The sequence below is a fragment of the Sander vitreus genome, chromosome 10 (genome assembly GCF_031162955.1).
Source record: "Sander vitreus isolate 19-12246 chromosome 10, sanVit1, whole genome shotgun sequence".
NCBI classification, from domain to species: Eukaryota; Metazoa; Chordata; class Actinopteri; order Perciformes; family Percidae; genus Sander; species Sander vitreus.
The window spans coordinates 9,788,020-9,803,041 of NC_135864.1; the positions used below are offsets into that span (position 1 = coordinate 9,788,020).

Genomic DNA, 15,022 nt, shown 5'->3' on the forward strand with positions numbered 1-15,022 from the left:
TACTGTATGCAGCTGCAGCCGCACTGTTGATTTATTTACTTTGACTGCATTTTAGGAGTGGTTGGACAGAATATGAATGCCTGTAAATCAGTTTCTAACACATTGGGAGGTAAGGATGAGAGAAAGATCACACAGCCCATTAACTGCAGGAATGTTAGGCCAGAGGGCTTATCTCCAGTGGTACCGCTGGAAGTAAACAGTACAGTGACACAAGAATGAGCCAGAACACACAGAGAGGAGATTACATAGGACAGTTTGGACCTTTGTTCTAACAGCTTTTTTTTCCTCCAATTTCTCTCGCTTGAATGCTAAAATGTTTATTTTAAAATACTCCTAATTTGGAGGCCTCACTGTTTGATATGAGACAAGTGAATATGAGCATGGCATGGGTGCACGGCTGCTTGACTGAATGTCTGACAACCAAAACTACAGCAGGACAGCTTCTTCACATCATCCAGCATATGTCCCAGGTCCAGTCTTTCAGTGAACAAATCAATATATTAATCACAGTGACTCAATTTTAAAAATTGGCAGTGACTGCATTGCTTCTTCTGTATTTCTGTATATCTTGTGCACAGAACTGGGCCACGTAACAAAGGCCAAGGCTGAGACGTTGTGTTTTTAATGTAAACAACAAAGGAAATAAAAAATTAAACCCTACACTTATACATACACAATTAATGAATAGTCCTGCAGCACTTAGATCCTTCCCATGTACAGTTTGTTTTAAAAGGGGGAAAAAAAAACTAGCAGCAATAGCGTTAAAAAATGAAAAATATGAAAATTATATTTTTTACATAAAATCTAAAAGACCATGCAACTTATGTTTTCCAAATGAGAAAAAGCGGTTTGTCTTATTGATATTTGTATTAATGTCAAACATGGTAAAACCTGTGAAACACCAGTAGCATCCACATTTTGTATAAATGCATTGGCTGAATTGATGTTTAATAATCTAACATCAGAATGAAGAGGGCATACAAAAGAGCCTTGAAAACAGTTTGAGACTTGTAATGTCAGTCGTCATTGTTCTGTGTTCTTGGCCCATTAACAGTTCAACTAATGATGTCAGTGGGGCTTGTTGTTCTCTCCGTTTTCTATCTCGAAACTCTGGACCGGAACGCTAAACCAGGGCCAAGGCCAAGACCTTTTGTTCCAGGGCGCTCTCCGTGCCGTCCTTTCACCCACTCGGACACACAAACAAACACAGTCCATACAAAGTTGTACTTTTGTATCAAAAGCCTACATAATACGCATACTTATTCTTTTTTTTAAACTCTGATTTGGGATTTAACATGATTACACGTTTTCCACAGTCTTAAATTAAGTGATAATATTTTCAACTCTACTGTATGAATGACCATTCCAAGTCACCCTGATGGTGGATTTAACTACTCTTCTGCTCTAATATTGTTACATCACCTTAAAGCCTTTCTGATAACTAACTCAGCAGGGCCTCAATCATATTCACACTATTTTAATGACTGACTGCCTATAGCTCAGGGGACAGTTATAAATTAAAGTGTCATTGTTCATTATGTCAACTCCTGCATTTGAAAGTATGCCCAAGTATGACTTCTATATTTAAGGTGATCTCTAGACTCATTTTTTCTATCTCACAGATCAGCGTCCGTGATAAAATATTCTCTTTGTAGATGGTATATAATCCAACTTTATATTCATGGCATTGCCCATTCATATTACTGGAGAATAACTTGAATAGCTGAATGAATTTTACATGATGATGTAGTATTTTAAGGTCCTTAGGTCCCACAATCCAAAACATTTTATTCTGCCCATGAAATCATGCAGAAAGAACACTGATCTGGATGTTGATAAAAGGAAGCTGTTTGTCTGTCTTTATATTATTTTTAGTTTGATATATATCAAATATATATCAGATGGCGGCCTATAGCTCACCTGGTAGAGCGTGTACCCCCTATAGACTCAGTCCTTGCCAGTGGCCCGGGTTCGAATCCAACCTGAGGCCCTTTGCTGCATGTCATCCCCCTCTCTTTCCTGTCTTTCTTTAGCTGTTCTAAATAAAGGAAAGCCCTAAAAACATTTTTCTTAAAGAATTACACCAGGTATGTTGCGGTTATGATACTCTTCTAAAACTCACACTAAGAGGAGTCTTGTGAGTCATCTTCCATAATCTGTACATGTGACACTTCAAGAATTTCCTGATAGCCAATCGGATCTCTTGTAACAGAGGGGTTGTCATAGCAACGACACAGTGACAGCAGCAGATGGGGTTGCTGTTGAGCTGGAGTGAAGAAGAGAGGCAGATGAAAGAGAATAGAGACAAGGACAGTCATACGGAGGAGAAGTCCTGTGGTGACGGATCTAGTTCATGACCTTTTAACCCAGGTTGCCTCCAGGGTCAATAGGGGGGGGTCCTATTGATTTTTAAACACTTGTTGCAAAAAAACAGCAAATAAAAAGGCTTTTGTGACTGAGGTTTAGCTTGAATCATTAGTGTGTTATATCAGTTAATGATATTGCAGAATAAAAATGGAGAGGAGCTATTTATCATTGGTAAACTACTGCCCAAGGATTTCTTTTGTGTCTCGTTCACATGCTGTCAACTGTCGGTATTATGATGAGTTATTTCTGTCTGCATATTTACTTCCCTTCCCTTCTCGCTCCAGCATCTACCTCCCTCCTTTCCTTCCCCCTCCTCCCTCTCTGGTTTACAGTCAGATTAATTACATTCTGCGCTCTTATCACTCCCTCCTTCTCTTCCCTCTGGCTCTCTCTATCTTTCTCTGGTAATAATTTCACTTGATATATGGAGGTTTTAACTTCAGTTGTAGTAACTGTTTCCGTTTCAGTATTTTTAAGTATTTTAAAATAAGCAAAAGCAGCATTTGAAGCAGCAACTTTCTTCCTTTTTCCATCGTCTTTTCTCCACGCAACACAGTTTGTGTTCCATAGATGCAAAAATCAATAGACACATGTAAACAACACACATTTAAATCGGGCTAAATATATGTCATAAAAACTAATGTAAATGTAAAGTTTTCAAGCAGTGTAATAGGTTTAACAGTGTATCATGGTGGGCCTACTTTGCCTTATTACATTATTTGTAGGCAAGGCAAGGCAGCTTTATTTGTATAGCACATTTCAGCAACAGGGCAATTCAAAGTGCTTTACAGAAAACATTAAAGAGCAGTTAGAAAACGATTAAAAAAACAACTTAAAACATTAAAGTTGTTTAAATATAATATTAAATATTAAAATTGTAATGTGACATTGGTAAATTCCTAAGTCAACATGAAAGTGAGCTATCACTAAGCCCTACTTTAAACCCTCCATCTTCTCTTTCTTGTCCACTCTCTCCGTGTCCTTCCAAGAAAATGTTTTTCTTTATTTATTTTAATTTTTTTTCTCTCTGCTTACCGCTGTGTCCGTGGTTTCTATGCGTTACTCATTAGCTTCATCTATATTTAGAAGTCTTAAAGAACAAAGTGTAATTAGTTGTTCTTGTCATGCACTAGGGATTGACTGATTATCAGCTGCAACTTGCTGATGCGCATTCAACCCACGTTGGACCCGTTCATATGAGACAGCCGTTTGTCACTGTTATAAGAGAATTCAGTCTGCAGTGTAGTTCATACACTTCACTGATAAACCAGATAATTGTACAGTAACATTGGGCTTCATGATCAAAGAAAGTTTTTGCATCACGTCTACACTTCTGTCCATACTCGCAGCCCCGCCCCTCCTCTCTTTCTTGATGGATGCACTAAAGAGAAGGTCTAAAAGTTAGAAAAGATTTAAATTTTTACTGAAAATGTATATCGCTTATAGGTTGACACTGATGTTACAAATCTACTGCATAGGAAAACGTTGGTACCAAAATGATTAAAGAAATCTTCACTATGACCTTTTGTCTTTGTGAACATAATTTTACTCTTTTTAATTCATAAAGTCCTGGAACAGATACTATTATCCTCTAAACTAGCCTTCCTAATGAGGCTTTTAACAGTCCCTCCAGAAAAACGTGATTATGCGATCGCATAATTCAATGCATAATCAGCCAAAGTCCGCATATTTATGCGGGGGCCGCATTTTTTCAAATACGCCGCACTTTCACCGCATGAATTGCCGATTTCCGCGCATAAAATTGCATAAATATCCCGCATATTCCATCGCATTTTTTAAGAAAACGTGCTGCATAATCAAGGATTTTTGCCCGCAACAATCACAAACACATTTTTCTGGAAGGACTGTTTTAATGTCAGTTTGACTGTAGGGCACATACATTTTTAATATTTGCTCCTAATCCAGTGCTAATCAAACATTCTCTAACCTTGAGTTTTCAAAGGAAAAAGAAAATGCCCATATTTTAATTATTTTAACCGGCATAGTTTATATTTACTTTTGGCTTGTGAGAACTGCAGAGAATACAACAGCAGTTATTATCTGAGCCTTTTTACCCCACTTAAAATCATATATAATTGTGGGAATCTTGTAGTTCAGATCAACTCCCAAAAAATAACAATTTCAGATAATATAGACAAAAACAATAGGGTCCACGCAGCTTCGCTGCTCGGCCCCTAATTAGTAACTGTGGTCATCTCTGGCCGTAGTTCCGCTCACAGTTGAGTAGGCGGTCCTTTATGTGACACAGGACACATTCCTGTTTTCACTGCTATAGGAACGTGGACATATAGACCTAGACCACCTCCGAATGCGGTTTTAGTGATCAGATCTCAATGCGTCCGGTGAGTGTTTTCACCTGTACTTAGAGCTGTCCACTTGATGGGATTTTACTACCAGGTGGAAACGGAGTATCTGGCCGTTAACCTTTTCTCCTATGACTAACATTGTCTCCACATGCTATTTCATCTCAATAAATGAATTATTTTTAGTGGTAACCTTTTGTGTCATCTTTATTTCTGTCTTCAGATCACAGAGCTGTTAGACGATGAGAAATGCGAGGCCGAATGTGAAGAGCTGCCTCAGGACGGAGAGGAGGGTCCTGCCTCCTCTGACTCACCACAACACACACACACTGATGAAAGCCCCACAGCCAGGTGAGATGCATGACTACTTTATCTTATATTATTAGATAAGCCGGATAATTTGATTTTTTGGGGGGCTGGGTGATCACTAAGTGAGGAAGACATGCAACCGAGGTCCCAAACTGGACTTTAAAACCAGGACATTGCAGTTACACGGTATTTAGTTGATTATCTGCTGCTTTTCTCACTCTGATTTACACCGATTTTGTTTGGTGTGTCATGGACGAGTTACGATAACGTCCCATCACTGTCTTGTGGCATTCACATAATATCTCTAAACTTCAAGAGTTTTCCTACGTTTAGAGGTTCTTTACTTAATGTTGAATTTTGATTATTTTAAAACACTTTTTCAGTAGCTTAGCTCAGCGCTGTAGTTACAGAGTATCTTCCTCTATAGTGTATCCTACTAAAGTCAATAAAACAAAATTATTAAAAGATTAATGGTTATTTTCAGACATTCATCACTGGCTAGTGGAAGACAAATGTAAGTGACTTACAATTGGTATTTCTTGGCACAGATGAGCTCAGGCTAGTAGGTAGGGTTACCCTGCTTTCTTAGTACTTGGACAGGGTTATTAGAAAGACTATAAATAAGCTCTAAATAACCTTGTTGACTGGTGTCACCTCAACTGATGAAATATATAGCTTCTATATGTATTTATTAGTGTATACTCACTACATGTTCTGTGACTTTTGTCAAGTATAAATACAGTAACTTCCAGAAGATGCTTCAAGTAGTGACAGGCAATCTGACAACATATGAGTAGTCTACGATGTTTTCTATGTGTATTAGTTGATGTGTGTTAAGATAATGTTAAAATGAATGTAATCTCTAAACAGCATTCCAGATTCAAATTATGATACACTTGTACACTTCACAATTGTTAAAAAAAAAAAAGGGTTCCACACTTGAGTCATCTGTTCTGTCTTTAACATCATAGTCGGGGACCAATGTACTGAGAATACAATCATCCAAAATGTTTGTTAATTCGTTTTCATGGTCCCGGTCACAGCTATTTCCATTTGATCGCACTAAAAGATGCAGAGCTTGTGTTCTGACCTGTTGATGTTTTGTAGCTAGTGACCAACCAGAAGGCAAAGGTCTGACACACACATGCAGATGCTCACGTACGCAGGATAATAAGGCCAGACTGAAAAACCAAAGTTCAATCCCCCTGCAGGAACATGAAGATCTTCCTCAGGTTCTTTTGATCTGCTGGTCTCCTTTTAAGTTGTTTACTGAGCACTAGACCCTGACTACTGTATATAGACACCTACACATTTACACTTAAAAGGAACAGTGAGGGTGTATCAGTTAGACGTGCACAAAGGAGTTGGAAACTGAGATGATACTGATGAGAAACACTTGAAGAGTTGCTCACATTTTATCGGAGTGTAGAGAAACTCAAAAAGGTTTTAACCCTGGTACGGGAAGCATAGTTTAAGTCATACTGCTAATGTGTGTTTTAATCTTGTTTGAATCAAACTATCACTTTATTTAGCTTCAGTTAAGAACACATAACATCACAGTATTTTGACTAAGCCAGGGGCGTGCTGTGCAGATGAACTCATGTCAGGACAGAACACAAGGAAGTGAGTAAGTAAAGATTTATTTATAGAGCGTGTTTCAAAACAGAAGTTGCAAAGTGCTTCACAATTAAAGCTATAGCGTGGAATATCAAAGAGGCAGGACAAGAACAAACACAAGACAACATTAACAAAAGATAAAAAACCGAGAGAATATTAGTGAGTTTTGAGAAGTAAAAAAAAAAAGAAAGTCAAATAAATTTAATGATCTGATAGTGAGAGGTAAAAAGGTTTTACTTTGAGATGAAAACAGCCAGATTCCTCGCTCGAAGTGTGTACACTTCAAGTTATTCAAAATGAATTAAGACAGAGTTACCATAATAATTATAATGCAAATGGACTTGTTAGCTCCCAAATTACAGATTCATTATGTGAAAACAAATAACCTCAACTCTTCGAGCAGCTTTACGGTCGAACACTTATGACAAATATGACAAAAAAACAAAATTCTTTTTTTATTATTTAAATTTGCATGGATATCCGTGTCCAGATTCCACAGTGGTTTATGTGTCCAATTACAAATGAAGCTGAATGAAGATAAAGACAAAGCTGTGTGTGTGTGTGTGTGTGTTAGAGTGCTGATCGGGCCGCATTTTTCTGTGCGAGCCCGGCCCGCGTCCAACAGAGCAGTAACCCAACCTGACCAGAGCCCGACAGGCATTAAGATATTTATGTCCAAGCCCGACACAGTTAAAATCACATTTTTTTCTCATACTAATGACACATGTACGTTTGTTTGTGTGGAAAGCCCGCAACTGTAGGAAGGCTTTCGGAAATGTCAACAGATGAACGCATCAGTGCACACGGAGCAACAAGCGCACGTTAATGAGCTGTTTAACACACACACACACACACACACACACACACACACATACACACTGAGCTCTCTTAAAGGAGCCGCAGCACCATTTTACAACAAATGCCTTATCGCGCTGATGTGACCGAGCCTGAATCGAACATCATTTCTAAATATCTGTATCTGCGTGCGTGTGTGTGTGTGTTAGGGTCATGCTGCTAGTCATGCCTCACTGGCCTTTAAGATGATTACAGGCAGTAATCCATAATCCACATACACACACATACAGTTTCTTACACCATATACAAGCCTAAATCATGCCCACATGACTGAGGGGGTGTTAGGTGCAGCAAATTATTTAAATAAAACGATGCTGGCCTGACTTTTTTTTATCTTGAGTCCCATGTGATTGTTTAATTTAGGATTACTTCTCTTTTAGCTGTGGTTAGCCTGCAGCCATCATCCCTGTGACTTTGTCTAACCTGTGTCTGGTCTGGGGGATTATTGCTGTATTTGTAGACCCCGGAGTCGACAGCCAAGATCACAAAGCCATTTATATAATGTATGCCGAGAGCTTAAAGAATACATTTCTTTTAACTGCTAAAAATATTGAGCACTCTTGATTTTTAAGCATTTAGTTTCATTGCTCATCTGACCTAAAATGAAAGAATATGTATACTTGCTGCATTTTATGTGGAAAACCCATTTGTTTTACTTCTGGCTCCACATGTAACAAACCTCAGACGTGCACCTAAAGCTCAGTCATTCCAGCACAACTGGAAGATAATAGAGAGATAATCAGTTATAAAACAAAACAAAAAACCTTTTGTTTTACTGATTGATTACTATTCTGATCCTATATCAACTAACCTGACAGATTGTTTGGGTTATAACATTTCAGAAAATGGTGAAAAAGGCCCATCAGGATTTCCTGAGGCCAAGTTGAAATATTCAAACAGCTTCTTTGTCTGACCAACAATCCAACAGATAATCAGTTTACTATCATAAAAAACTAAGAAAACCTGCAAAAGTTACATTCAAGATTTGGGAACCTGTGAATTTTGGGCATTTTATTTTTAAAAATGACTTTAATGAACTAATTTATTGTTGCAGATACATTTTTTTTAATTATTATTATTGTTACAGCTCTACAGTATTTATGTAAAAAAAAAAAAAAATAGTTGAAGATAATTTGCTTTGTTTGTGTGAGGAAAATGTCACATTTTCCAAACCCACAGTTTCAAGAATTTCAAGAGACTAGAATAGTGCGCGTTAAAAATGTGCCTGTTTGGAACGGGCCGATTGCTTGGCCACTTGATATGCCACTTGATATGCAACTCCACTTTATAGCCTGCTACTGACTTACTGATTTACCTGACAGAGAACGTTGAAGATTCAGAATGTAATCACAAAATATCACAATGAAAATGTGGAGTAACCAGACATTAGCGTCATGGACTCATGGCAGTGCGCTACCCACCTGGCCCGGTATGAGAGCTGATCAGCTCCTATGCGTTCATCAACCACCAGAACCGGACTGTTTGTGTGTGTGTGTGTGTGCGTGTGTGTGCGTGTGCCCAGAGAGAGAGACGGTGTTGTCTCATGTCGTATGATTGTTAACCAGCAGAAGTGTTAATTTCCATACAGGTTTAGTGGCTTGAAGGTTAACGGTGAAGTAGGGGATTTGATTCATGGGGGTATTTTGGCGACGGTAATGTTATTAGCGTTGTAAGTTAGCGGTAGACTTAATTTACCCGACCCAGGGTGAGTCTGATGAAAACTGATGTGTCTGCCCGGTTTTGCTCTGAGATTTTCTCGCATTGCACAGCGCTGTGAACGAACAATCTCAGAGATTACGTTATATTCTGCCTGTGTTTAGAAGTGGGGAATGTAGGCTACAGCTCACAGCAACTTAATACTATATAGCGTTGGCAAATGGCTTTTTGTTGAGTTTCCTCCTAGCGAAATAATAGACAACATTGGCGTGGGGCCTTTTTTTCACCAAGCTTATTCCACACAAAAGTCGCAATTTTTTTTTCTCCAGCTATCTGCTCGTGCTCCAGGAAAGTGAAGAAAAGTTAGTTTGGTATATCCAGCAATCATGTAGTTAAATTTGCCACCAACCACGCCCCCAAACATGGACACACGCATACATACGTACAGATACGTCTCGCTTTATTAAATAGGTTTAAAGTACTGTCTTGAAAAATTTGATGATTAAGTGTACAAGTGCATTTTTTACTCAAAACTCCATGACTGTTTTGAGAATAGCTCAGTGTTTCATGTGTACGTCAGAGATTCTCTGACACATAACTGGTTGTGTCAGCTCTGAAACAGAGGGAAAGTTCCCATCTAGTGACTCAACATTAACTGTAGCTGAGTTGTTTGCCTAGCACTTGACAGACAAGTCTGTCCTCTGTGGCGGTTGCAGTGCTAGCTTAATAGACTCTGACAGCCAACACACACACAGACACACTTTATATGCTGACAGCCTCTGCTCATTTCAAATCTATATATAATCCCTGGTATTTGTCTTCTGATCTCTCCGCTTCCCCTGTTTCTACGTCTGTCCTCCTCCACTCTGCTTATATCCTCTCTCTCTGTGGAAAGTATTTTTCTTGAGGCCACTGAAATATCCTGGCAGGCTGAGAAAGAGGACTCTTGGGATGCACTCCTGGCCCCGGTGAGAAAGAGCAGAAGCAAGAGGGATGGATTAATGAAGGGAACAGAAAATCATAGGGCAGAGAAGGGCCGCGAGGGAGCAAGGAGAGGGTGGGAAAATTGGAAAGTGTCCCTACTTGTGAACGACTTATTGGTTTTAAGACCTCCGGAAAGGAAAGGTCAACCCAGAAGATTGCATTTAAACACATTATAAAACACTTGACTTCAATTTTGTCCTCGAGTAAGAGCCTTCCAGCATTCATTCTTGCTAGTCATTTCTCACAATTACAAGCATCACACCATCCTGGCATGAGTGACGTATGTGCCATCTCGTGTTGCAGATATCCAGTATTGCACTTCCTTCTCGATGAATCCCATTATGAGATTTTTCTTCCTGTTATTTTTATGTGGCTTTGGAAATTATTTATATCCCACTGTGACACTACACAGTGCTGGAGAGCTCTGCTGTTTCTATTTGTAGCAAATATATGTGCACTATTCTCCTCTAGGTCAAGTACATTTGCTTTTTTCATGGGGAGCACCTTATGATTCATGCACATGTAGACAGACACCCACTTATCTTCATAAAGGCTACACGACAAAAACAATAATTTACGTTTATTACATGTCACACAGTAAGAGATCTGCGTCAGACTGTACAATATTAATTTGAGGCATGTTAGATTGTGTGATGAATGCATAGTGAATAATAGCGGTACAATGTAAACAGAAAAGTTAAGGTGGTGGGGTTTGCTGGGGGGAGGGAGGAGGGGACGGGGTGTTGCCATCTGATGTACGCTATAACAGTGTTACTCGCATGGCTCCCATTATCCTCCGTGACACGCTCTCTTCCACGTTGCCTGACAACTCTTCTCCAAAACAAACCCATAGCTTCACTCACTCAAAGCAGATAGTATGCGTGAAATTAAAACAGGACACGTAATTTCACTGTGTGCAGTGTTTAACTACGCTAACTAACCGTAATAGCATGTAATGATGAAAAAAAAACAGACAACGGCTGTGTCTCAAAGACCGGGCAACAGCCGGGACGTTGAGAATCCACGCGCGAGAGGTGATGGATAGTTCCAGTCACTTCGTCATGTATTCACTTTGTTGAAACGAGAAGAAAGCCTCACTGATCTGAAGATCAGGACAGAGATACATATATAAATGCTCTCTGCCTGCCATATGCCAACGGTAAGTCCACTCACCCCGTCTCTGCCCGGGCGTGCCCCAGCTGCCTGCACATTCATTGACAAACTCCCACAAACGACGACGCACGCAACGGTGAAATGGCGATTTATCCCTTTTGAATGTGAATAAACAACATACTGTATTGCTCATCAAAACCACTGAAAACTGTAAAAAAAATCGAACCCAAAGTCCAATTATTGTGGACGCTAGCTGACATTAAACGTTTCTGCTTCACATTTTCAGTAGGGCAGCGGAGCGGCTGTGGGTTGACTCTCCACGGTTCTCATGGGCTTTATAAGTCCTAACGTGAAAAAGCTTAACGTGGTTTAATGTACCTAAACAACGATCAGTGATCACCAAATTTCTCTCTCATATTGCTCCTCATAACTACTGAAAACTGTCAAGAAATCTAACCCAAAGTCCAATTATTATGGACGTTATCTGACATTAAGCGTTTCTGCTTCATTAGATGTAGTTAAGGCGGCAGGCGTGTGTTGCTTAGGCGGCCGCCTTAACTGCAAAGTGCTGCGGGAAACCCTGTCATCAGCCCATGTCATCCATCTGCGACAGTCTTATGTTTTGAAAATGCAGCAAAGCAATAAACAAGCTTTGATAGTATTACTGACACTTGTAGCTCACTTCCGTTGCCAAATTTAAACACTTTTCCATAATGTAGGTAGTTCTGTGAACCCAGAAAGTGATTCATTAAGATTTCGGATTAAGATTTGAAATATTTTCTGAAACTCGAGCAAGTCAGCACAAACCCCACAGCACTGGCTGAAAGGATACTGGGCTTTTGGTTGGTTCTTGTGTTATAAATTGTTACCTTTTGATAGCTCATCTCATTTTGTTGTGACACTGAATGCAGGGATAGTTTAACTTCTACTTCATAGTACATACTGTATGTCAGCATTGTTACGGTTGGATATATTAAGAAGTCCTCCCTCTCTTTCCTTCTGTTTGTCTCACGTCATTCCCTCCATTTCCTGCCTTCCTCACCCTTCACTTCCAGATTGTGTCGAGGCCTGGACTCTTGCATTGGGCACAATGTGTAACACGATATACTAACTGACCTAGATAGCGCCACTCACCACGTGTACTATCAGTTCTCACCGACAGTTCTTGTACAGCTGTCCTATCTGGCTTTCTAAGGAGCACTAGCGTCCCTAAACCATCACAGAAAAAGATTTTATTTTGATTGTCAGCCCACACGCTGCTGCTGAATCCTCCTTGTGTCAACACGTTGCCACTGTAGTTTCTTTGTGTTAGTCACAGAAGATAAAGTTAAAGTTTGAGATTAGGGTTTGGCCATACTAATAAAAGTACCAGGAAGGACAAATCAAAGCCAAATCTAGTTGATGATTACCAACTAAAGTTGCATATCATTTATTCTTTTTTTCCTTGAGGAATTTCTGGAATGTCGCGTTTAGAAAGGTCTCACCCACATTCAAAATAATTTTAAATAAAACTTAAAGGACGTCAGGGAATGTTTTTTAAAAATCAGTAACTCACTCAAACACACATACCACATTTTACTTAATTTCACTTATTTGTTGTATTGCATTGTAATTTCTAATGTACTATGGTTATACAAACCCTAATTCCAATGTTCCAATTCCAAGTTGGGACATTGTGTAAAACATAAATAAAAACAGAATACAATGATTTGCAAATCCTTTTCAACTTATTTTCAATTGAATACACTACAAAGACAAGATATTTAATGTTCAAACTGATAAACTTTATTGTTTTTCAGCAAATATTCACTTATTTTTAATTTGATGCCTGCAACACGTTCCAAAAAAAGCTGGGACAGGGGCATGTTTACCACTGTGTTACATCACTTTTCCTTTTAACAACACTCAATAAGTGTTTATGAACTGAGAACACTAATTGTTGAAGCTTTGTAGGTGTACTTCTTTCCCATTCTTGCTTGATGTACGACTTCAGTTGCACAATAGTCTGGGGTCTCCATTGTTGTATTTTGCGCTTCATAATGCACCCAACATTTTCAACGGGAGACAGGTCTGGACTCCAGGCAGGCCAGTCTAATACCCGCACTCTTTTACTACGAAGCCACACTGTTGTAACACGTGCTGCTTAGCATTGTCTTGCTGAAATAAGCAGGGACCTCCCTGAAAAAGACGTTGCTTGGATGGAAGCATATGTTGCTCCAAAACCTGTATGTACCTTTCAGCATTAATGGTGCCTTCACAGATGTGCAAGTTACCCATGCCATGGGCACTAACACACCCCCATACTATCACAGAGGCTGGCTTTTTGTTGGACTCGTCAGACCACAGCACACTTTTCCACTTTGCATCAGTCCATCTCAGATGAGCTCGGGCCCAGAGAAGTCGGCAGGTTTCTGGGTATTGTTGATATATGGCTTTCGCTTTGCATGGTAGAGTTTTAACTTGAACTTGCAGTGCCACCTGAGGGATCAAAATTCCTTACAATTGTACATTGAGAAACATTCTCAAACTATTGGACTATTTGCTTACACAGTTGTTCACAATGTGGTGAATCTCACCCCATCCTTGCCTTTTGGGGATGCTCCTTTTATACCCAATCATTACACTCACCTGTTTCCAATTAGCCGGTTCACCTGTGGGATATTCCAAACAGGTGTTTTTTTTTGTTGTTTTTTTTTGCATTCCTCAACTTTCCCAGTCTTTTGTTGCCCCTGTCCCAGCTTTTTTGGAATGTGTTGCAGGCATCAAATTCAAAATGAGTGAATATTTGCACAAAAAAAACGCAAAGTTTATCAGTTTGAACATTAAATATCTTGTCTTTGTAGTGTATTCAATTGAATATAGTAGAGGTCGACCGATTAATCGGCCGGACGATTTTTGGCATTTTTTTACATAATCGGCATTGGCCAATATCCCAGTATATCAAGCCGATTAATAGGCAGGCGCATCTGCGGGCAGCCTAGTGTTAAAAACATGAATAGGAAAATGAAAAACATTTTTTACAGCTCACCCAGACTAGCTGCCTCCAGCCCCTCCCCTCGTGAAGTCTTGCGCCGTGTGTCTGGCACAGTCACTTCAGGCTCAGACGCTACCGTTAGTAGTAGCATATTGCTGGTGTTCTTGCCTTGGGATTAACTGTACTGGAGCTAACCACTAACGGAGCTAACCGCTAACGGAGCTAATCGTTGCTAACAGAGCCTTCAGTTCTCCGTGCCTGTATCCATTAACTGCATCTGTGGACTTGAGCACAAATAAAACCCTTAATGTTATTAAATTGGCTGGACGAGTTTTAAATTACAACCAAGAGTTGTTTGAATGACAGAAATCTGCTCAGATAAGATCCTAATGAGTGCAACAGGACATGTAACAATAGGGTCCCCAAAACACAGATAAAACACTTCAACAAATGAACAATGATCTAACAAACAAGGTGAACAAGAACTGACTTTAGATAGCCCTAGTCTTATGTGATTCAACAGGAATTAGGAGGAAATAGTGTTGAGATTAATAATAACATGTCACTTTCTGTGAAGCTTGCAGATTTGTATTCTCAGAAGTTTAATAAAAGCTGCTAAGTGCACTAAACTTTATTTTTTCATTGAAAAGTTTATTTGACAAAGTTTATTTTCTTCTTACCTGTTTCATTTATTTAATATATTTTTCATACATTATTTATACAATATACAGTATGTTTTTACATTATACATTTTTAATTGAAGTATACAAGTGTAGATTGGTGAAGTGTTCAATACATATTTTTGTTGAGAAATTCTGTGTGT

The 15,022-nt window shown here is 39.2% G+C and overlaps 1 protein-coding gene across 6 annotated transcripts in view; it reads left to right on the top strand.

Annotated features, from left to right (window-relative positions):
- fam13b (family with sequence similarity 13 member B) overlaps positions 1-15,022 on the top strand; it is an 85,668-nt gene that overhangs the window by 35,775 nt on the left and 34,871 nt on the right. For all 6 annotated transcript variants that reach the window (XM_078260156.1, XM_078260162.1, XM_078260158.1 and 3 more), the window contains exon 7: positions 4,915-5,042. In XM_078260156.1, coding sequence (XP_078116282.1) covers positions 4,915-5,042 — 128 coding nt within the window. The remainder of the gene's footprint in view (positions 1-4,914; positions 5,043-15,022) is intronic.